The sequence below is a fragment of the Camponotus floridanus genome, unplaced genomic scaffold, assembly GCF_003227725.1.
Source record: "Camponotus floridanus strain SB8 unplaced genomic scaffold, Cflo_v7.5 scaffold12, whole genome shotgun sequence".
In the NCBI taxonomy this organism is placed as follows: Eukaryota; Metazoa; Arthropoda; class Insecta; order Hymenoptera; family Formicidae; genus Camponotus; species Camponotus floridanus.
In genome coordinates this window covers 2,600,601-2,626,457 of record NW_020229237.1, presented here as the reverse complement: position 1 = coordinate 2,626,457, position 25,857 = coordinate 2,600,601, and the positions used below count along the sequence as shown (strand labels likewise).

Here is a 25,857-nt window from a genome sequence, read left to right as displayed (position 1 = left end):
ATCAATTTATATACATAAGTGTCTTGTTATATTCTGATATTACCGATATTTCGTGCACATAGCACGGAACGAAACCAGAAATTGTGCACATGATACCCTCTGAGAACATTCATGGACATTGGCTTTGTTCATGTCCACGTTTTCAATGTCCATAGAGAAAGTATCGCTTTCAGGGATCACCTAAAAGCAGGCCCTGACATCTCTCAGTCTTCTCTCTGCACTGGAAAAGAAAATTATGGGTCTGTTCATTTTAGCTGCACTGCTGCACTAGTGCAATTAGTTAGAGTGAAAGAAAGTATGTTTGTCTTTTTCTAACTTATTGCACTAGTGCAGTAGTGCAGCTAAAACGAATAGACCCTATATATGGCTGCTTCCATTGATTACGTTGAGTTCGTGTCTGTGCGGAAGCTATAGGTTAATATTATATATTAATATCAGTATAAAGTAGTTGTACACACTTTACATGCGTGCTTTATGTATGTTCGAAATCATTTTCTTCGGATGTTAAGTAATTGACTAAAAGTATTCTTTAGTCTTTACCTAACTTAACCTAATCATTGTCGGTAATTGACTAAAAGTATTCTTAGTCTTTACCTAACTTAACCTAATCATTGCCGGTTGTATCGCAATTCATATTATATTATAGCTCATGTATATTTTCTCCATATATTTATATACTTCTATATATATTCATATTTATTTTATCAACAACTACTGATATATAGAATTTATATTATTAGAATATTATTTTTATTATTGTGTATTATTACAATTGTAGTTGCATTAATTCGTGCATTCTAGTAAAACTATATTTTTACTTGTAAGTTAAACTAAAAAATATTTGAAAGATTAGGGAGATATCATCATGGATGATACGAAAATAAAAGAAAATGTACATAAAGGAAAATGTGATGAAGGAGAAGAAATGGCAAAGAATGCTGTTTTAGTTCCTAGCACTTCTCTACCAGCTGATACACCTACGGTAAAAGGTCTTTATTTCTCTATATTTTTCCAGAAGAGTTCTTATTATTGTTACTATATAAGTAATAACAATAATAAAATTTTCTAGGTTATGATTTTAATAAAGGACTTGATTATCATGAATTATTTAAGATCATGACACATTGTGGATTTCAAGCTACAAATTTGGCATTAGCGATTGAAGAAGTAAATAAAATGCTGCATCAAAGAAGCGTTCCTCTCACAGAAGATCAGATTGATCAAATGGAAGAGGATGAATTTATTAAAAGAAAATCTTATTGTACAATATTTTTGGGTTATACATCAAATATGGTATCTAGTGGCATCAGGGAAGTTATAAGATTTCTTGTACAACATAAATTGGTAAATTTATGCACTCGAGATTTATGCTTCTATTCAGTATATATTCTTTATGATTTTATAAACAATATGTTTGTAGATAGATTGCCTCGTTACTACAGCAGGTGGAATAGAAGAAGATTTCATTAAATGTTTAGCACCTACATATGTTGGTAGCTTTTATTTGGATGACAGGCAGCTTCGAGAGAAAGGACTTAACAGAACTGGAAATTTATTAGTACCAAATGACAATTATTGTTTATTTGAGGATTGGGTAATGCCAAAATTAGATGCAATGTTAGCTGAGCAGAAGGAGAAGGTATATAAAATGTTATATTATTATGCAAGTTAATTACAGCATAAATGTATGTTTTTATGTTTATCGAACTTTAGGGTACTTTATGGACTCCATCCAAGATGATAACCAAACTTGGCGAGGAGATTAATCATGAAGATTCAATTTATTATTGGGCTGCAAAAAATAAAATTCCAGTGTTTTGCCCGGCTTTGACCGATGGTAGTCTTGGTGATATGATGTTTTTTCACTCATATAAAAATCCAGGACTTGTACTCGATATAATTGGAGGTTAGTGTAATTTATATTTATTAAATATGTATATTGATTTTAATATATATATATATATATATGTTAGAATTAATAAATTTCCAATATTCCAAAGATCTCAAAAGATTAAACCGGATAGCTATGAAAGCGGTGAATAGTGGCATGATAATTATCGGAGGTGGCGTGATAAAGCATCACATCTGCAATGCTAATCTCATGGTGAGATGACTCTCTTTGACATGTTATTTGGACACATACATACAAATATCGTGATAGTAACGATATTTCATCTTACAGAGGAATGGTGCGGATTATGCCGTTTTCATCAATACTTCTTCGGAATTTGACGGTAGCGACAGCGGTGCACGACCCGAGGAAGCGATTTCTTGGGGAAAAATTCGAAAGACTGCTACTCCGGTTAAGGTAACAAAATTATCTCCATTGGTAATTTTTAATGGCGTAATTATGTAATCAATTAAGTTGCGTAATTTGTTGTTTCAGGTATGTGCTGATGCTACTTTAGTATTTCCAATCTTAGTAGGAGAAACTTTCGGAAGATATTATCATTATTCGGGGGACAATACCAGTAAAGTAATACCAAACAATACTAGCTGTGAGGCAGGTGTATAAGACATATAATAAAGAGATTTATAATATAAAACTTTGGATATGTATTATATAATATTATATAATGTTACATAGTGTTATATAATGTTATATAATGTGTATATAATTATAAATATTTGAAAAAAATTACGAAAAAGAAACAGTTTTTATATATTTAAATGTCTAAAAGCAACATAACTATCTATTTATTTAGATATTTAATTACTTATTACATTATCCCCTATACATATAATAATTTATTATATTTATAAATAGTATATTTTATTTTGTATTTATAAAAAAATTAATTTTAATTTTTCATATATTTGTTAATAAAAGAAGTCACAAAAAAGTATATATATATATATATATATATATATATATATATATTTACGATTTCTTTTATAATAAACATCTATGAAAAGTTAAAATTAATTTTTTTTTAAATACAAAGAGTACTGTACTATATTAGATATAAATATGTATAAATGTAAATATACACATATATATATATATATATATATATATATATATATATATATGAATGCAAAAAATACAGATATTTATAATTATAATATTAATAACTCTTGTCGAATTTATTAAAAAAATTAATTTTAATTCTTCATATACTCAGCATAAAAGGAACTGAGAGAATATGTGTAAGATATGTAAATATTTCGTTAAATATTAAAAATGTAGGATTCTGTAATTGAAAAATCGAATCTTCCGTTTAATAAAACGACATGGCCGCGCGCGCATTTCATCCTAAAGATCCCATTTGAGATGGAAAATACGCGTTCCTTCGGTGTCCGCGTTCGATTTCGGAAACGCCGTGAACGCGGCAAGCGACGCCTGCGCAATGTTGGCCCGACTGCGCAGCAGGTGTCTGCGGCGCAGGTTCGCCAGGGGTGGTAGGGGTGACAGCGCCGCTCGTCAGTTGTCACCCGTGAGCCCGCGTTCGCGGACGACGGGCGTGTGAGATCTACCCCCGAATCCCCCGTCGAACTCTCCCGCGGCAGTCAAACTCCCTTCGAAGGTCTGTAATTTTTGACTCGCCACCCCCGCGCGGAAACCGATTACTGTTCGCGATACGTCATCGACCGCTCGTGATTGTCGTCGTCGTCGTCGTTGTCGTCGTCGTTGCCGTCGTCGTCGTCGTTATCAACCCTCCTCCCGCAGCGGTGGTGGTGCTGGTGGTCGTCATCGGCATGAACGATGATGGACGTGGAGGAGACCAACACGGCGTCCACCGCGAGCTCGTCGCCGAGACCCTCCAGCCCTGTCGCGGATTCCACTTTCATCAGGTGAGAAAGAGAGAGAGAGAGAGAGATCGAAAATAATTTCTATGCTATTCGCGACGATCGCGGCAAACTTCAGTTTTCATTTTATCGAATCGAAAATTCGACTCGTCGGATTTTACGGGATTTACACGGGGCGTATGTAATTATTATGTGCGCGGATAGTTTCATTTGTGCCCGGTTTCTCGGCAAATTTGCCCGTGTTATTTCACCTGTTTTTATTAACTTTGAATATTCAAGAGATAGTAAACAACTTCACGAACATAACAACGTAGAATATAACATGGGAAAATATAATAACATTAATATAATATCATAATAAAATAATCGTATTTGTGCGTGTGTATTTTGTTCACACACACATTTATATCGAATACATATACAATGATTGTATTTTCCGATATAACTTTTCGAACGAAAGATCGATTGGGATAAAATGCCGAAAATTTTTCAAAATTAAAATATGCGATTGAAATGTATGTGTGTGCGGTCCGAATTTATCTCTATTATTCAAACAAGTGTATTCGTACAATTTACATTCTTTTGGTTTTAATACATCTCGATCCGCCTATCTCGGACATTTCCACCGAGGACGGACAAAGTGTGTTTCTCACGACACCAAGTTGGACCAATTTTACTCGACTTTTATTGACACGATATACACTTGGACAGTGTGTGACGTACACACGGCCTTCAGGAGAGTCACTTGTGTGACGTGCGCGCTGTGCGATATTATGGTTAGACGGCGAACGTAAGGTCTTGTACAGATGGATCCGCGTATATACATACATACATACATACGTATATACCTCATAGGAGCGGGGTATACACGCACGGGCGCCGATTAATAATGCACACATTAAGTGCACCGCCCCTCTCACTCTAGCGTCCAGAGAGAGAGTCCGCTCTCCGCTATTCTGTTGATTTAAAAATGCAAGTAGCCGAGCACAACGAGCTATCGAGGCGCGCCACCGTGAATATACTCGATCTCTCTCGAGATATATCTCGTCTTCATTTTGCAAAAATAGGAGAGATGGTTTAGAATACATATCAAGCAGATTATATTAGATATTCAATCTTATATATATATATATATATATATATATATATACATATATATATATATATATATTATTCCTGGACAAAATTAACGCATAATTTTTTTTCACTTTTTCTTTGAAATTTTTTTGTTAAAATTTAAATATCAGCTTTTAAGGAAAAAGTGAAAAAAAATTATGCGTTAATTTTGTCCAGAAGTGTTATGTATATATATATATATATATATATATATATATATACAATTTTATATATATATATATATATATATATATATAACACTTCTGGACAGAGTATTTTAGGAGTATACTAGTAAATATTTTGGGAGGTTATAGCATCGATTACTTTAATAATGAGTCAAATAATTCGTACAAAACTATAGATCTAATTTATAATACATATTGCTTTATATATATATATATATATATATATATATATACACACACATATTTTTTTTGTATTTCTTTTTTAATAATTTACTATACATGCTATAATATTATCATAAGAATTGTAAAATGCATTGAGATTGGCGATAAGATTTTTGGATTAACAATTAATATAAACTGTAAATTTACTGTAAATAATTTGTCAATTATTCGTGTGTTTTGTATCATTTAAGTAGTCGATGAGTACAAACAATAAATCATTTATTGTTGTTTAATATCCCTTATAATAGCTTTGTACGTGCCAGTTTCAAACGGAGCTGTATCTCCTCCGCATCCATTGACACATGTTATGAATTTTTTTACTCGGAATAATCGATATGTCACAACCTTCCAGAATATTTACTATTTCTCTTGAAACATCTTGTATATTAGAAAAAAAATATAAATCTCAAGGGGAAAATAAAGGTGAGAAAATTAAATTCAGATCAAATCTCAGATTTCCCGTGTGGATTGCACTGCTGTTACGTTGATTTCCTACTATTAAAGTTAACATAATTTCGATGCTCATTATCTAATATGTGAAATTTTTACAATACTTTTATAATACAATGAAAAAATATCGGAAATTGAATTTACGAAAAATTGAATAGTATTACTGCAAATTGACTTTACCGAAATCATAGCACCTCTCAATCTTTGCGTTTCAATCTATGATAATTTTTGAATAGAGAAAGGACCATGTGCGCAAATTTGCTTTATTAAAATCATGTAAGAAATTTTCCAATTGCTCTTTACTCGAATTAATTGCTACTATTGGTTTATAATAAGTATAACTATTATGTTACTGATATTATTCTACTGATTATAAGTATAATTACCTAATTAATGCGTGCAAATTATTTAATTTCTTTTTATACCACATTTCTATTTGATAAATGTGAGTAAAATAGCTGGCTCTCTATGTATTAGATCAATGGGTATCGAATAATCAATACTAATTAATTCAATGCGCATGGTGATGCGGAATGGGCGGATTCATTGTGTAATTACGCGTATACGTACAAATAAATGTTTCTCGAGATATCTTGTATCTATTTGTAAATTGATGAAATCGTTTATTGCAACTTTTGTGTGCAACAGTTTTTAGCGTGATAATTATAAAAAAATAATCTTACTAATTAATTTTCAATAATAATAATTCATACATATAATATCATCGATTTTTTTTCCAAATTTAATTCAATTTGTGAAATAAATAATTTTGCTGGAAAGAAAAAGACAATTTTCAATTCCTGAAAAAATCCAAAATAAACATAATTCTGAAATATTCGATATATTATATATCTCTCTTTATATATATCTTCTTTTTTGATATATTTTATTTTTAAGCAATTCTAATATTAGAATGTTTCTTCATGTCCTTCGACGGATAAAGAAATCTCTATTATTTTATTTTGATCGCGTGTATCCTGTGATTGATTCTTTTAGTACCATTGTGTTATTTGATATATATATTAAAAATATCATATTCTTTATACAATTATATATTTTGATTCTCTCTCTTCCTCTTATCGGTCATATATAAAACACGCGCTCGCTAGGTCGAGGACGTGAAATTACGCTGCCAGGACGAATAAAATCCGGCGCGTGTGATCGGACACCTTTAGACGCGGATATTTTCGGATGACCCACTTCATTCTATCCGTCCAAAGGCGATAATTATCGACGATACTAGGAATAGCGGCAATACGAATGACATGATATGGATGATGTCGACTATTCTTTCACGTAGGAGATCGTTCATGATATCGAGTAACGTTATATATCGGATATTTATATTTTGTATAACGAAATGCTATCAGGACAATATAATCCGAATGAATAACATCCGATTAAATAATATTGAATTTATTGTTTTTAGTATTTTATTGTATAGATTGTTTATTAAATTGAACACTGGTTTGTCGTGAAAATTAGTGTTGGAGTTTTTTTTTAGATTTCTGTTTAATAGTAAGTCTTATAATAATAAGCCATATAATCATATAAATGAATATAAAAATTTGTCATAGTTGAAATTTGAAATAGATATCTTTTTGAATTTTTATTTAATTTAATTTCGGGATAATTAAATCTCACGATCATTTATTCATTTTATTTTACATATTCTGGGTAATTTTCAAAATCTATAGATTACGAGAATTTTATATCTTTCGGACAATATATTATAAAGCTCCTTTCTTATAAAAATAATCGATAAACTTCACTCAGAGGTACGAATGATTTTCACACGTTAATACTGTAATCAATTATATAGATGACATGCGCGGACTTTTTAAGAGATGGATGCACATTATCAATTTTTCTACTCCTCTATCCCACTCAGTTTTGCCTTGATTAATCTTTCCTAAAGCGGGATCCGCGGTAATCGAAGTCAAAACTGGGTCAACCTTTTATTGCATCGTCTCAGGACCGGGCTAGAGCGGTATCGAGCGTCATATGGCGAATAATACCGTTTCCTGTTGTCCTTTCTGAACGTGCAAGGATTCTGCAGTCGCGAACTTGAACCACTTTTAGTTAATATTCATCTCTTGCGTCTTTCGTCTAAATGCATAATAAATATTTTCATTTTAGCGTGAAGAGAGAACCGAGCACGGACGAGCCCAGCAGCCCTTTGGAAGCCACCAGTCCAGGTTCCATCCTACGCAACAACAACGGTGAGTCCTTAAAAATAATTATAAATAACGTCTATCAAATGTTTGAGATCATAATAATCTATTTTATACAAAAGAATAAATAAAGATGGAAAAATAAAGTGTCCTAATATAGAAAAGTTCTCTGTAGTAAAAAGTATAAATGGTTCAATTATTTTCTAAATAAATGAAATTAACTCTGCGTTCTTGCATCGGATTTATTTGTGGCTTTTTTCTATCTTTTTCTGTCTACTAAATTGCCGAAATATGATTCTCGTTTAAAAGTTTTAAATTCTCGTTTACAATTTTAAAGATCGTAATAAAATACGAATTAAGAATTAAATTAATATAAGTGTAAAATAAGAATTAAACTGTAATCATTTGATTAATTTAATTAATGTCTATATTTTATAGAAAATTACTAAAAGTTATATAAAATTTTAATCACAATTTTTTGAAAACAAATTTTAACTTTATAAAACAACTTTATAAAATTGGTTCACACACATTGATGTGTATGTGTTGTTTTTTATAGAATTTGCTTTTATATATGAATATCTGAAAATTTTGTTAGATCTCCAAAGAAAAATATCAATTTCTTTTCATATCGATTGTTATTATATACGATTTAATAATGTGGAAAATATTATAGAAAATTAAGACAGATCGAAAATAAAACAATGGAAAAAATTGACAGTTATGCAGTTTAAATTGAAATATAAATTATGAGAGATGCAAAATTTCTTTTGAGCAGTGCATCCACGTCAAACTGGTTTTTCTCGCATGCATCTGTAAAGTAAAAAATTCGCGTTAATCCATTGTTAGTCAAATTCTGCATGCTGCATATATACGTACATGCATTGAGTTTGTCTAAAAGATCCTGTGAAACCTGATTTAAAATAAATCCCCTCCTCCCTCTCTTTTTTCTCGTTCCTACGGGACTTTACCTTATTTTTATCCGACATTTCGAATGCACTTATACTGGTTATACTTGTAAAAGCAGAAGTAGAAGAGATTTATCTCAAAATTTTGTAAATTGTAAACGAGATATAAAATTGAGAAAACTTTGATTTTTATATCGAGAGATATAAAATATATTTTATATATATTTTATATCGAAGATGAGAGTTTGAGAGAAAAAAATACCTTGTTTTTTGTATAATTTCCGAATTAATAGAAATATTCATTTGAGACTTGCTAAGCATAATATTGAAAGTTGCAAAGTTGCGACAAGTGATGATCCTCTCGCGACCTTTTCATGTAGGAGAAAAATTTACCGAGATGAAAAAGACTATCTGAAGAATCCATCATTAAAAAATGTTCGCGGATGTCGTACATGTATCATGTGAAAATTTCTGATAAGACAGAAAAGAGAAACACATAGAGAGATACACAAGAACATAGAAAGATATACACAAGACATAGAAAGATATACACACACACAGAGAAAGAGAGAGAGAGAGAGGGAATGAGCACCTCTGCTGAGCAAGGTAGGATGAGGTTCCAGCTGTAGCTGGCGTTGGATCGATTCAAAAGCGGCAGTAAAGCGCCCCACCCTATTATGTGTTTTCTTCAGACCCCTACCTCTCTCGTATTCCAGCCCCCGTTGCTTCTCGTCGCGCAAATCCAACCCGCCACCCCTGTCTGTTACAACTCCCTTACCACTTACTCTGCGCACCCACCTATCTCATTCCCTTCTACGATCCCATCGCTTCGGAACGCTTTACTGCGAGCCGGAAGATCTTCGCAACCGGAAGTTTCCTTCGCGCGCTCCGCTTTAATTGAAGGCGACTTGTTTTTCTCACCCTCTTTCCTTTCATTCGGTATCTTCTCGTTCCCCTAGAGCTGAGAATCCATGAAATGAAATGCGCCTTTAAGACCGAGATTGGCTTTTTGGTCACTGGTGATCGGTAGACGGGACATTCTAATGGCTAATTGGTTGCTGAGGGAGAATTTCTGAAATTCTCGAGAAATTCTCCAGTTAATAACCAATTAATTGCATTGAGCCTTGTTGCTATCCATCGTCCGGAAAGTCAATGCAATTTCTCTCAATATTTATGCATATACAGATAAAAAAACGATAACCTTTTTTGTGATATTTATTTACATATTTATATATAATATTTATTTGTTTGTGTGCCTTATAAAAGAAATTAATCTTAAAAATTATAATATAAAATAACAATATATCATGCATCTGTCATAATTAATAGAAATGAAATTCGGGATTTGATAGCTTTATTTTACCAAAAACAACTCTGGAAAAATACAAAAATATATTTACAGCTGAAACATATGTAATTCGTTATAAATACTATTATAAATATGTCAAGTATATCAAATCTCATTTTTCAACAATGAGAAAGTTAAGAATGCATTTACAAGTTATAAGAATATCTCTACGTAAATCGCGGAGATGACGATATATTATTATCACATTGCATAAGAGCCAGCACTCTATAATTATGTGTATAAACTTATAACAGTATATTCGCTGAATGAGGAGGCGTTAAACCGTCCTACCATGATCGAGCTGTTCTACAAGTTATGTTCCTTGCCTATTAATTGAAAAAGTGATGCATCGGAAATTAATCGATCGCAAGCTATTCTTATCAATTTTGCATTCTGATATATTTGTCGCAAGATTTTTTCCGGAGAACTCTCTGATTATATATAATTAATTGCGTAAACATGTCTCGTATGCTATTAAAACGTATTTTCGCGTCTTGATTACATCGAACTGATCCAATACAGATTATATCATCGTAACTTTCACTTTCAATATAGATTAGTTGGACGTGAAGAATGCATATAAAAGAACGAAACAGAGTAATCGAAATAAAAATCACTAATTGCTTACATTGTTACCATTGAACTAATGTTTTTATTAAATAGATATTTGATATTAATGCACTGAGAAAAAGTCTGGTTGCATTAATTAGAAATCTGGTAGATTCAATCAGTATGTCTGTTGGAAAATGGAATCAGAATTCCTTTAGGAATCAGAATTTTTTTAGGAATTACCAAATGAGTATGATTATTTTCTTTTTGTTAAATTTACCAAATTTTCTTGGTAATAATACTAAATTTACAAAAAAATGGCATCATTCTGTCCGTGTTTAATTAATATAACAAGAAATTTTATAGATCCAACTAGAAAATACTAAATAAATTCTTGTAGTAAAGTCTATTAAACATTCTAATTATAAAAAATCGAGTCTTATCATGATAACTAGAAATTCTGCTTGATTTAATCAAAATGTCTTCTATCAGATACGCCTTATTGATGCAATCAAATGATTTTTCTCAGTGTGATTTTCCATTTTTTGTTTTGTTAATTATCGATTTAGTTTTCCAAGAATCTCATAAAGAAAGTTATCATACATGCATGTATAATATTCTTGTCGATTATTATTGTTTCGCTCGAATTTTATTAGTTTTGATATCTAGTATTCTTCACTGTGAAAAAATTCTGGTTGCATTAATTAGAAATCTGATAGATTCAACCAGTATGTCTGTTGAAAAAATGGACGAACCAGAATTCTCTTTTAGGAATTACCAAATGATTATGATTCATTTCTTCTTGTTAAATTTACCAAATTTCCTTGGTAATAATAAATACTAATTAAAATTTTGTTAATTATCGATTTATTTTTCCAAGAATCTCATAAGGAAAGTTCATTATCATACATGCATGTATAATATTCTTGTCGATTATTATTGTTGCGCTCGAATTTTATTGGTTTTGATATCTAATATTCTTCTTGCATAAAGATGACAATCTTATATGATCTATTCTTTGATGATCCATCATCATTCGTGTTAATGATGGCGAGTTTGTCTTTAGATAATTACTTGTAATTATTACAAACTTTCGATCAATCCAATACGATTCGAGAAACGGAGAGAGAAAAGAGGAAGGAAGGGAAGAAAAAGGAAGGAGGACGCGCGCGAGAGTGGTTTATATTCGCGAATAAACCGCAGCGGCAGCGCGAAAGCCCCGATGAGGGGAAATGCAGCGCGCGGTTTCGCATAATGTAACACACAAGTACACATAGAGGGAACGAATCGATCTGTACGTACGCTCGCGCTCGCGCTCGCGCGAATGTAACCGGTTTCCCAGGTTCATTATACCGCGGAGCCGCGCATCTCCTTTCCCGACAAGTGTGCGCGACCACACCGAACGACGGTAGTCTTACCGCGAACTTACTTATAAAGCGGGATACTTCATCCCTTTCCCGTAAACGTTCTCCTCCACGTCCTGCGCGTTCCCCTTTCGCTCCATCCAGATCCTCGCTCGATCAGGAAACGCGTCGATCGTGGAAATAAGTCATCGAACCTCGATCTCGGGATAACGTCTGTCCAAAATGGTATCTGCTCTTCTTTTCTAACATCGATCGAAGGAAGATCCTGATTTTATTGTTTAGGATGTGAATGAACTGTAATAATTGAAGTTTATGAGATATATAATATTATTGAGAGAAAGAGAGAACAGCGTGTCATTTCAAACTTCGCACATTTTCGTTGATTTAATACAGAGATTTAAATTTTCAAATCGAGTCATTACAAAAATTTTTTCCAGAAATTTAAATATGAGAATTTTGACAATAAAAGTTGAATCAGTGCAGCATCATTTTTGCAGGGTTTTGCCTCAAAAATGTATCAATTATAAATATGTAAATTATAAAAACCATTGGGTAGAATCTTTCAATTTTATCAGATTATTTATTGGTGTTGTGGATTGTTTCGATCGGTTCTCATCAAAATTGTCTAGAGGCAATTTTTCTAATAGATTCACCGATGATAATCTCCGACGCTTTTTCCAAACTGAAGCTACTTGAGCAATCAGGCGCTGTTTCACAGGCAATTCAGCGTTCCTCGTTTCCTTCATGGCTCGTAAACTCCTCGCGCATCGTTAATTCGTCTTTTGTCGCCCTTGACACCCTCGACGGATCTGTCGCGCCTCCCCTCTGCCGTGCTAAAAGACGCCGATGCGCGAATTCTGTTTTGATAGCGGGTCCTTCCCAAGAGAGAAAGAGAGAGAGAGAGAGAGAGATGGAGAGAGGGAGGGGAGAGAGAACGAACGAGTTCTCGTACGTTCGTTTGTACGTTCGGCTCTCCCGGCACTTTTCGGTCAATGAACCGCATGTTGCTGGCGAACCCAGTTGGTCCACTCGCGCGGCGCGACCCCCACTACGGCGCGTCCCCCGATTTAACCCCCCCCCCCCTGCAGTCGCGACGACCACGACAGGTCGGTCGGTCCACGATTTTATCCCTACCGGACGCCGATCCTCCACGACACCGCGGCTCACCTCCGGCTTCCCTCGATTCTTCCCCCCTCTCCCTCTTCTCTTTACCCCTCGTCGCCGCGACTACAACCCCTTCCATCTTCAGGACTCACTTCCGACCCGTTCGCTTAATTCCTCTCGTTCTCCCCCACCTCTCTTCTTCATCTCGTTCACCCTCCTCGGCGTCCCCTTCGCTCGTCTTCTCCCTCATCGCCACCTCCAACCACCTCCTTGCTTTCCCGCTGCCTCTCTCTCTCTCTTTCTCTTTCTCTCTCTCTCTTTCTCTCTCCCCCCTCCCTTCTCGCGAGTCGCGCAATGTCGTAACACGTACGATGGTACGTCGGTTTTACTTACCTCACAGGTGAGCGGTCGCGGGTAAGCGGCCGTTCCAGGGAGAAGACGAAGAAGATATCCTAAGGAAGGGAGGGAGAGAGAGGGAGAAGGAAATCAGAGAGCGAGTGGGAAAGAGAGAGAAGGAGCGAACTTAGGGAGGGATAGATGAAACGGGAAAGAGAGAAGCTCGAGCGCGCGATCGAGAAGGACGGAGCAAGGGAAACATGCGACGGGTGGTCCCCATTCCCGACACTCGCGCGAGAACGAGCGGCTCGACGCGCTGCACGCTCGTGGATCGCGCGCACGCACGTGATCGCGCACGCTCTCGCGTAAAACGTTCCGTCCGACCACTCTACGCGTACTTATTGTTAGCTAACTCCTAAATCTTCACGACAGGATATCCATACGTGTGATTCTGTTTCTCTCGCTTCCTCTTTCTCTCTCTCTCTCTCTAAAGAATGCCGCCTCCCGCACCGTCACGTGTCTGATCTCTTCGATCCCTCTGCGAACGAGAGTTAAAACACTCAGTTCCTGTCATCGTGACGATAGTGAGTGATATTTGGTGGTTCCTCGCGAATACCATTATTAAAAGACGTGTCTGTGAGAGACGTATATTTTTTCCACAGCGAGGTGATAATTCAGAGAATAATTATACACACTATTCTCGGTGTCTCTTTCTCAAATACTTTAACCGTAGACGATTTCTTATCCTATTGTGACTGTGCACTCTGATTATTAGTGTGATCGCATAATCGTGCTTGAAGATATCGGAGTGTTTTGATAATCCGCGCGAAATTTTGCGACCGACTCGTGATTGTGGATAAACTTCGATGGTGCCGAGAGGCGCGAATTTAAAAGAATCGATCGGACCTTCATGGATTATAATCCGGATCAGGCTCTTACACAGTGACGAGTTTCACCCAGAAGAGACGTCGAGTGTTCAAGAATCGCTCGTGCAGGTAAACTCATGGAGTGTACAGAGTGGTCACCTTTATTCAGTGTGATTCGCGGCCGGCGAGGAAATAATTGCCGAGGAAGTTGCAAAAGTTCATTGCGCTTTCATTCATACCTCATTGTCTCGCGAAGCGAAGCGAATGCGCGTTGTTTCGAGGTGTCGATCATAATCGGGTGGGAAAATTATTAAATTATAGTTATTTCGTTCGATATGTTCAATTGAATATATATATATTTTTTGTATACATTCATTATATATAAAATAATTTAGAACGAGTATAACAAAGTTTGACAGATTATTTGGGAGATCATTCTGAGTAAAAAAATGTATCCTATTCCCAATATTTCTCTTACGTGGTTACAAAAATTGCAATATTTGTTGTATCGTATAATAAAATCATTACAATCATAGTAAAGTTTTTGTAAACAATTGATATCTCATTCTTTTATTGTATTTTATTTTAATTTCTCAAAGATCATTACTTGCTAAACATATTTTTACTATGATAGCAGTAATATTTTACAATTTGTGAAACTATTGAAAATATTGAAAATAAAATCCAAAATATTGTGAAATATTGAAAATAAAATATTTACATACTTTTTTATTCGGAATAACTTTCTACGCGTAACTTGTCACGGTTTTTTATACTCGTTCTGAATTATCCTATATATTCTACTCGTTAAATATTTATATATATATTTCGTTGAATGCTTTAGAAATAGGTGTATATTCGCGCACATTGTTTCAAATTAAAACAAATTAAACAATTGTTTCAATTTTTGAATCAGAATATATCTGATTATATTGTCAGGTTTTCAAAGAACAATATATTACGAGGACTTCTAAAAAAATGTAATAATGCGTCTAATTATAAATCATAAAATAATTTTACAACGGCAGATGATTATAAAATAAATAAACATTAAAATATATTTTAAAATAATGCCTCTTTAGTGGATAATAAATAGAATGTGTGTGGATAGAGCAAAAATTTTGATCGATTGTCGTGACATTTCAATTCTATATCTTGAACAATTACTGGAAACGCAGCAATGCGCTCTTCATATCCATTCCGCAATTTTCAAAATATCGAGCTTTTCTGCTCTTCTGCTCTTCGACAAGTGCGTTCATTGCGGAATGAGCGGTCACGTGGTGCTTATGGTCGCGGATCGATTCGACGACGACGTTGATAACGTGAGCACGTGGCTCGACTCGATCGCGATCCCAGAGGAATCCTCTCCTGCGCGCGCGCGCGCGCGCGAGATCTCCGTTCGTGAGCGTAAGGTGAACGCACTGACTTGCGACGCGGATGGAACGCGGAACCGAGCGAGCAATGTGCGAGACAAACGATCGTCTGCGAGGCCGCGAAATCCGTCGACAAGCCGCGTCGACGAAATTCGTCCAAATCGCAAGAGAACAAATTATTCTCCTTCCCCCCCTCCCCCCGCACAAGGTATTAACAACAATCGATATCATAACTTATATAATAAATCTACTTCATAAAATAACGATTCTTTTATCATTTTTATTTATAATTATCTTAATTATTGGTCTATTATTGAATATTTAGAACAATCTATCGATTGAAAAATTTAATATTTGATAAGGATTTCAGTTAGACTCAATATAACATTTAAATTGCATTTACAAAATATTTTAAATATAAATTTTTTTGTAAATAAATACATTTAATTTCGATTCTTAAAAATTGATTATTAAAAAATCTAATTATATATTATAATATTAATTGAAATCAAATAGAGGTAAATTATTGTTAATAATTTCACTGAGTTTACTACCCTTCAGTTAATTTAACTTCTCTCCTTAATGTGAAGTAAATACATAGTGTATAAATTTTTAATAACAACATGTAAAATTTGTAAGATTTTCATGTTATCATATGAAAATAATGTTTTTGTGTATTTGTACAGGATGTTTGATAGAGGATGCATTTTTGATATAAGATCAGTAAGATCAAAATAATGTTCCTTATTGAAAATCGATATTATTATATTTCGATTCTTCCTTGGATTCTTCTTTATTAAAGTTAGATTACATTTTTACGTTTTTGATTTCTTTGATTTACAATCGTCGTTTTCTATTTCTAGAATGTTTTTTGAATATTTGATGTATCTGGTATATTACCTGGTATATTAGGAAGGAACATTAAAAATAAATAATGTACATTGTATATATTGTAAATTATTTTTATATTTTCAGAATAAATTAATAATTGTTTGTAGAAAGCAAGCATTTTAAGAAAAGATTTTTTTTTATTTTTTTCTTTCTATATTTCACATCTAAAAATATATCGACTTTATTCATTGTTATGCTTCGCGTGAAACACTCTCGTAAAAATTTGACATTAATTGATCGTTACGGCACTGAAGACGTATGTTATCGTTTGGAAAGCTATTTGAAAGAAGTGCTCTCATTTTTTCAGCCGTTGTGTTACTGCAGATTCACACACACACACACACACACACACACACACACACACAGATTCACATGCAGATTCACAATTTTTCAAAATGATCGAAAAACTTTTGACGCTTTTATTACAAAAATACCAAAAATAAAGAGTCTCTTCGATCGACAATCTTCACGTTCTTTCCATAATTGAAAAAGATTGATATCGTTTGTTTTTTATTACGATGGTACGTCGATTGTTAAAAAATATAGGCGAATATTACTGCCGGAGATAAGTCCATTCGCATGTCATAGTTACATGATAGATTGACCGAAAGACCATTAAAGGACGATTGAAAAAGGTTTTTATCGAAAAATAATTACATTTCTATCATTTGTTTTATCATGAATTATTCGGAGCAATCAATAATAATAATTTATTATAAATAATTCCACAAGTTTCTGATATCGGGGATCAAAAACATTATTACATCTCCATTGCATTACTTTGCTCAATCGTTGCAACTCGATCTGCTCGATCGCTGCACTCTGCATATCAACCGACGAATATCTAACCGCGCGAATTATCACAAAATACTTGAAATTTGCAAAAAGAAAAAACAGAGCCAGTGGGAGAGAGGGATGGATATCGCGAAAGAGAAGAAAAAACAAACAAGAGAGAGAGAGAGAGAGGAAGAGGACGGAGAGAACTCAAAGTGAGATACATACAGGTGAGAACGCGAGAGAGAAGGAGAGGACAAAGAGAAAGATGAGGAAGAAGAGAGGTGGATATTACCGTAGGAGGAGAGAGAGGGGAGAGGATTGCTACCAAGAAGAAGAAGGAGGAACGAGCCAGGAAGAAGTCAACGTCCGAAGATTACGGCAATGACATTCACTTTTTCTCACTCTCCTCCTCGTGTTTCTCTCGTGCTCTTTGGGCTTTTTTCTCTCCTCTCCGCCCTCTCCTTGTTTCTCTCACGATTCGCTGACGATTCTTCGTCCTCTTCTCCACCGATCGTGCGAAAATGCCAGGATATAGGGTGGAGCACTTGGGAAGTTGCCTAAAGTTGCCTAAAGTCTTTCGATTTAATGTAATGAAAAGCGAAATTCATCTCGTCGTGTGTAAAAATGCAAAAAAATCTTTGCCTTAGAAACGTATAGATTCGTTACCTTTTCATCACAAGGCTCACTGTAAACAGTTTTGAAATAATTATTCTCGATATTTATAAATGACACAGATTTTCTTCCTTAATATCGTCGAAAAATCAAGAAACGATAACGTTTCGTGTCAAGTATTGTATATATAAAAAGTGCTTTAGATATTATAAAACTTTGATAATGTTCTTTAAAAATTGAATTATGAATAGTGAAAAAATTTTTTTTATTTGTTGAAATACTTTTACGAATTATTATTATCGGATTTTTGTGTGCTAAAGCCTCTTCAGCACACACTCTTCTGCTTCAGGAAAGAAGATAATCGCTCTATTTTTTTAAATAAAATTTTATGTATTAAACTTTTATTACTTTTACCTTGCAAATCGAATTCTTCCAATTATTTTACGGGTAAAAGTATTAGTATGAAATCATCGAACAATGAATATTTTAATATGATATTTTATGTTTTATCGTTATATATTTTGACATAATAAAATATAGAACACATCTCGAATAACATTTATTTTTGCAATAAAATTTTACATTTCAATATTTTATAAATACATATGTTCTACGATAAATTCTAGAGATATTTAAAAGAGATTTAAAAAATATAGATTTAAAATAAGATTTAAAAAAAGTTTGTAACAAAAGTTTTATAATCAAATTGAAAATTTTAAAAAACTGCCGTAACTTTATGATTTTATCGTTTGGAATATTAACGAGAAATTTTTCGATAAATTGTTTCTGTAAAGGAATTCTTCGAATATAAGTGAAGATTAAAAAAAGAGATTGAAAATAAAAAAGGGAATTATTTCAGAAAAGATTAGACGAGAATAAAAAATACGAGGATTTAATTGTATATTATGGAATTTTATTTTTAAGAAAACAAATCGAAATAATTCATATAGTTGACTGAACATTATATTCACGTGTGATTGCATTTATGTATGTGTTTTTATTATTTCTTAAACGCGATTACGTTTCTTTTCTTTCCGGTCAATCTTATGTTTGTCGTTATTTTATCTTTGGTTTCTGATTTTCTTTTTGTTTTGATTTATCTTTCAGCGAGATGGCTCATGTGAAAAGCCGGCGGACATGTAAACCATTGAAAATCGGCGAGCAGGTCCGCGCTCGTGCTGCCAGGAAAAAGTTTATTCCATAACAAGAGAGAGAAAACGAAAGAAAAAAAGAGAAAAGAAACAGAGTTAAAAAAAGAGGCGAAACAGTGCGAGAGCAACAAGAAGCAGGAATCTCGATGTAAAGGTGCCCAGTCTCGAACGCGAATCCCAAAAATAATGGGTTGAACCACCTTTCGGGTGGTGTCTTACTCGTTTACAGGAAGAAGCTAAAATGGAAACTCGATTAAACAATGACTTTTGCGCTGATTGCGCGACTTAACGAACGATAATCGGATTTGTGCATTTTGCATTACGTATAAAAGAAATGGCCTGCGGAAAGAGATACTTGAAATACTAGAAATCAACGTTTAGTGATAAAGTGCGAAGTTTTCAATGATAATTTTTGATATTAAATTTTCGGAAAGTGTCGCCCATTTCTGGAAAAAAATTGTTCTCTTCAATTGACCGCATTTTTTCGTTAGTTTTTCCCAATCCTATCGAGCAGAATCAATCTTTATCGTTCAACTCGCTCGTAAATCATGCTCATTATTTATACAAGAGGAGATTTCGATGCACAACTTTAAATATTTAGCTCGTCGCATTTCTCGTCCATCATTATCCGCGGACGAATAAAATCTTATCAAGTAGCGGTGTAAATGCAAATGTAAAAAACACCGAAGCCGAGAAAGGACGGCTGCAAGATAAACGGAGAGACGTAATATCTGCGAGGAAACGTTACTTACAGCGGTTCAAGGACCCCGTGAAGTTACGAAGAAGACGAAGAGCGACGACGACGACGACAACAACGACTGCAGTTTCGAGCGAGTTTGTTGTACTCGCCAAAATCGATTGTTATCTAGGTCGAAGGTATCTTACAGAAGCTCATCGAAATAGAATAACACATCACTATTCAACAAAAAGGAAATGTCACTTTCTTAGATCCCACTTGATGATTAAATCATCAAACTACGATATCAAACTAAGATATTTTTTTACATAAAATACAAAGCAGGCAATAAAATAAAACAGTCTTACTAATGACATATCCTGCGAATTTTATTCGTTCAACTTAATATTTAATGTTCTTGTTGGCAGAAACATCTTATATTACGAAAGACTCAATCGCAATAACGTTATATGGAGTAACAAAATAAAGCTCAATTGAATAAGGTGAGACGAACAAGTGTTTCAAAGTATCCAAAGGAGCATCGAGAAGCGCCTAATAATTAATCGAGCTTATTAAGTGATAGTCGCCTTATTATTATCAAGAAAGTTAAATCGATAGATAATTACCGGGACCAGAATTGAGATTCGAAGAGAGAAGCCAACGACTTTCTTCTCATCTCTTCGTCCATCGTGGATCGAGGAAAATATCGCGTGACAAAGGATTTTATACATCATCAAAACGACAGAAAACTCTGGCGAAAGTGCCCGAGGTATCCGAGGATCGAGAGGTGCGCGCGCGCGCGAATGCTGAATTATCGCCGACGTCGTCCAGGTGCACCAGGTTGTTCGCCATCGACGCCGATGATCGTTCAATGCCCGTACAATGGACGTTTTCAAACTCGATCAGTCGCTGAGCACGGGTTTGGGCAGCGCCCCGGCGCCGGACACCCTCACGCCGGAGGTGTCGTTCGACGCCGGAAGTGAATTCAATCTGAGCTTCTTCGACGGCCCAGAGGAGAACAACAGTACCCAGGGCTTCAGCGATCCCGGTTCCGTGGGTAGCACCAGCGCCTCGCCGCCCCCCGGTACACCCGGTGGCGCCGTCCCCCCTCCCGCCGCCGCCGCCGTCGCAGCCACCCCCGCAGCTTCCTCCGCCGGCGTTAATAATCCGCCGCTGCCGATTGTCCAAGTGCCCTCCGCCGGTATCGTCATTAAGCAAGGTTTGTTTCATTTCTTTTATTACGCGATCGCGTAATTTTTCCGTTTCCTTGTTTCAATTTTTTTTCCTCGTTTATTCGACGGAAATGCAATACGAGGCTTTCACTAATCGATATTTATACTCGTGATACTACATCAGATTTTGCTGCACCATTTTTTTCTGTGATACTAAAGCTCTGTAATTATGAAATTATCATTAGACTTTTTTAGTATGATTAAAAAATCGTATATTTGGAATAAATTAGATTACATGAGAAAAATTGTATTGAAAAAGAGAAGTGCTTAATGTAATCAATACGAATATTGGATTTTGAAAATACAGCAAGAAGGGTGAGAATATAAATTTTTTAAATAGGCGCACAAGAAAGTAAGACGTATTATATAATCGTATTATAATACGTATTAATAAATCAAAAATTTGGTGATAAATTTTTTTCTATCAATTCTAATAAGAATTCTAATAAATTTGATAAATCGATATATGTTTGTTATTTTTTATGAGATTGACAATTAAACGAATACACATGACTTTATTTACATTTTATGTTTTCGTATTAAATTAATAACTTTAACAATTAACTTGTTTTATCGAAAAAATATTATATCATCTTTCTTGTACTATTCTCCTCTTTAAACTGATGTAAAAAAACCTAGAAATTTAAAGTTATCGGATCAATTTCGATTATTGGTAATTTTATTGGGACATTCATAAGTTACTTAAAAATAGCACAAACACGTCAAATGGAACGTTTAATCAACAGAATCAAACTCGCGATTGATCCAAAATTAGATTAAGGACTCGATGAAGGTAATCAAAATTCAAGCGAGTAATCAGTTTCCCGGAAACTATAATAATTTTTTTCCCATAAGAACACCGCGAAAGAACTTCGAGTCTTTTAATGAAACTTTGATACTTCGTCGTTTTATATGGGAACGTCTATTTATAGCTTCGTCCCGTGCGTTATACGCTCGATGTGTCTATGTTTTAACGTTATTTCACATCCTGAGCACACAGACGACGTTGTATAGCGCTTCTCCTAAAGGTTAGAATACAAATTGAAAAGGTCGCACCTATAATGCGGTGCTCACAAATTGTTCATCGCAAGAATTGCGTTGTCATTACTCTTAGAACGAGATGCAAACGCAGATTTTATTCCCCATCTGTGAGTTTACTTTCGATCAGAGATTTGAGAACGAGATAACAAATTCTCTCGATGAATTCAGATGGGATCGAAGAATTGATTTCTCGTGCTTGTGAATCGAGCTTTATTGGTCGCGATGCTTTGCTCGTGAGAAAAGTCAGACACTGACATTTCACTCGCGAAAGCATGCGAATGAAATCATTCTCATCTTCGTTGCAAATCCTTTCCTCGTTCATTCGTCGTCGGAAAGTAATTTCACAGAATGTAATTTTTTTACTTTCAACGCTCAACATCATTTGACATCATCGATTCTTAAATAGCATGATATAGCCGTAAACTGTATTTTCTTATATTACCTAAGCGTCTTATCGTATCGAGGTAGATATATTGTAATCAAAAGAACAATGGGTGCATAAATTGATTTGCTTTTTACGCAAATTTGAATTACATTCGTGCATTTCGTGTATACTTTTATGAATTTTTCCGTAAAAAGATGGAAAAATTATGTGAATTTTTCAATGAACGATCCCAGAGTGACCCCAAAAAAGGGACAGTACCACATTGAGACTCTTGGTTACATTATACATTCGCTAGGGGAGGGAGGCATTCGCGCGCGACGGCGATCTGATGGCAGTCACCGAAAATCCAACTTTGAATTTCAATCTCGAAGCGGTCAAGGTTCATCGAGAGAGTAATTCAATTCAGAAATGCGAATCTCGCGGGGATAAGAGGCTAATGTACGCGTTCGATTTGTCAGCTTTGAAGCTTGAAACGAGTGGACGAGAGAACGAATCTCAGGCATACAATGGGGATATTTCGAGGCATCGTTGGAGATGAATTAATTTCCGTCCGTCGAAATTTGCTCGCCATTCCGGCTGTAATACATAAAGTAAAAGATTCTTGCAAATTAAAACTTCGCAGACGTGAATATAATATTTTTATCTGCGTTAAATTTCCAGCGAGTTTTATTTTAAGGCTAAGATTTATTTTAATTCGAGACTCGCTTATCTAAATATCTAGCGTTAAATAATTAAGAGGTTGAGAAAATAGATAACGTCTGATCAGATTTTCATCAAAAGAAAAGAAAAAAAATGACCGAGCCAGTTGCAACAAGAGAAAACGTAATAATTTTAGTACATCGCGCGCATTAATAGAATTGCAGGCGAAACATCGAGGAAAATCCGGTGGAAAGAAAACTTGTTGGTAACGCGTGGTGCTAATACTTTCGACAAGTTAACTGGTGGATTACGAAAGTTGCTTCGCTTTCGACACGGTTGTAGCGGAGTTTCGATTTACGAAATTCGTCACCTGTATGGCATGTAATTTCAGGATGTCTGTTCTCTAAAAAGAAAACATAGAAAATCTAGAATCTCGAGGATTTCTACCTGGAAAAATTAAGGAACTTCTCTGAAATTTTATTAAAGAATTTAAAAAAAATATTTTTAAATAAATTTGATTTTACACTTGCATTTTATATGAATTATTTGTTTAAAAAATATATATATTTATTTAGTTTTGTTTATACAGTCATTGTCTTAATAAAATATAATATTGAATACATATTTTTTATATAATACGTATTTTTTATTAATAAACAAAATTGATAAAATTTTAAGTGATAAAAAAAAGTGAATGAAAACCTTAAAAAATGTTTATCTTTATAAATCTAGCAAAATTGAAATTTAGGTGGCTCTGTGTTTTTCTTTTATGTGAGCAAAAAACACTAGAGAGCGCATATAAAATTCGAAAAATCTTTTTTAGAAAGTTACAACAAAAAATCTTTAAACTCTTTTTTTCCTCTTTTTAAACAAAAATATTTGAAATATCAGAAAATTTTCAGGGATTGTTTCTAAAAGATTTGAATAGGCATTGAGAATTTCTATTACGGTGATGCGAATATAATCCCGTTGAATTCACGATACTCATTTTATTCCTTCGATCCTCGCGGCTTAATTGCTAAGTAGCGGTTTGATGATTAGGACTATTTTTCAAACGAATTCTTTTACGTGTAATATAATATCTGAAATAGCAGAAAACAGCGAAAGAAAGAAACAGAGAGAGGGAGAGATTGCGATTCATTAGTGAATCACATAGTAAGCAAATAATGAAAACGGCGAATAGTCGTGTAATAACAGTCGGGATTCATCGGTGAGACCCGTAATAATCAAAAAGTGTTAGGCGCGCGTCATAATCTTTTAGCAATTACCGTAAAATTCGTTCGAGATTGCCTTTTCGAGAGACGCGATCGGATGTTGCCCCCGGCGAAAATAGAGGCTTTCTTGATCAACGACAAAAATCGAAGCTCATTGACACTCCTTTCTTCTTCCTCGTCGACGCCGACAGAGTCGGACTGCGAGTCACGATTTTATCGGCCATACGAATCGTAAAAGCCAAGAATGCCGGATCCCCCCGCGTACGACTTTCCTACATGGAATGCAGTTTACGTAGTTTAGATGCTTTTCTTCTCGAGAAAGAAGAAACCAGGTATTTTAAATATATGCGAAAAAAATCAGCGTGATTAAACGGTCGCTAATTGATTATAATTGGAAATTCTACGGACGATGGATGATGCAAATATTCCTGTTTTTCATATTAAAACATATTCCGGTTACTAATCGTAATATGCTCTGTTTCGTTTCGCTTATTACATTATTGACTAAAAGAAACGATATAAAGCTATGCACGCGTTCATTTTATCTGCGTTAAATTTCATTCTTTTAAAAGTAGATACAAGAATAGTACGAGTAACACACTTCGACCGGAAACAATTTTGAAGTATCATATTTACAGAAAAAAAGTTATTTTTTCAATAAAAATTAGCGCGCTATATACGGGACGTCTATTCAAGTCTTGTAAAATAATTTCATAAAAATTTCCTAATCTTCCAGATATTTTTATTTAAAATTTTAGGCAAAGAGAATATTTTGGAAATTTTTTGCTATAATTTTCTAAAATAAAATTTTTTATTGTATGCGTTCTCTAATGCTTTTCGCGTTTATACGAAGAAAAACCATAGAACCATTTAAATTTTATGTGGTAAATTTCGAAATGTATTGAAAAAGAAAAAGAAACTGAATAGCTTTCGTCAGATAAACAACTTTTATTTATGACATTTTTTTATCATCAAAGATTAATAAAGAATATGAATTGCATATTATTATAATACTTCGTTAAGACATTGAATATATAAATAGAGATATATATAAATATATAAATATATAAATAAATAATATATATACATAATTATATAAATATATAAATAGAGATATATATAAATATATAAATATATATTATATATTTATATGATATATTTTTTAAACACATAATTCACACAACTTGACTTCGGCAAATTTACATGCTGACTATTTACAATATAAGAGCAAAATTATCAAAGAGATAATATTTTCAAAAAATATCTGAATTTCTCAGTAATGCAAGAGAAATTCTGATAATTCCAAGTTTTTCATGTTTTTCCACGGAATAAATGCCCTGCAGATATAATCGATTGATTATCTGATTGTATCGCTAATTAACATTTGACCTGTACAATCACAGATATTTAAACTCTCTTCACTTATCTTATTTGCAATCTCCTTTTATCACGAACAATTATCGGTTTAACATCGATTCGAATTTATATCATAAT

The 25,857-nt window shown here is 34.0% G+C and overlaps 2 protein-coding genes across 4 annotated transcripts in view; both read left to right on the top strand.

The window, feature by feature from the left end:
• The first annotated feature begins 298 nt into the window (after positions 1 to 298).
• Positions 299 to 2,541, top strand: LOC105259058 (probable deoxyhypusine synthase). Its single transcript, XM_011270773.3, has 8 exons — positions 299 to 414; positions 849 to 989; positions 1,070 to 1,344; positions 1,421 to 1,639; positions 1,714 to 1,906; positions 2,001 to 2,104; positions 2,183 to 2,308; positions 2,387 to 2,541. Exons 2-8 carry the CDS (start codon positions 866 to 868, stop codon positions 2,513 to 2,515), a joined length of 1,170 nt encoding a protein of 389 aa, XP_011269075.1. The 5' UTR covers positions 299 to 414; positions 849 to 865; the 3' UTR covers positions 2,516 to 2,541.
• Positions 2,542 to 3,322: 781 nt separating this feature from the next.
• LOC105259059 (ecdysone-induced protein 78C) overlaps positions 3,323 to 25,857 on the top strand; it is a 69,663-nt gene continuing 47,128 nt past the window's right edge. Inside the window, exons 1-2 of one of the 3 annotated variants that reach the window (XM_011270776.3) lie at positions 3,323 to 3,795; positions 7,863 to 7,945. In XM_011270776.3, the coding sequence (XP_011269078.1) occupies positions 3,707 to 3,795; positions 7,863 to 7,945 (172 nt within the window). In that variant the 5' untranslated portion in view covers positions 3,323 to 3,706. Of the gene's footprint in view, positions 3,796 to 7,862; positions 7,946 to 13,689; positions 14,502 to 19,132; positions 21,072 to 25,857 lie in introns of those variants that run through there. The other 2 variants (XM_011270774.3, XM_011270775.3) reach the window with 2 other exon arrangements.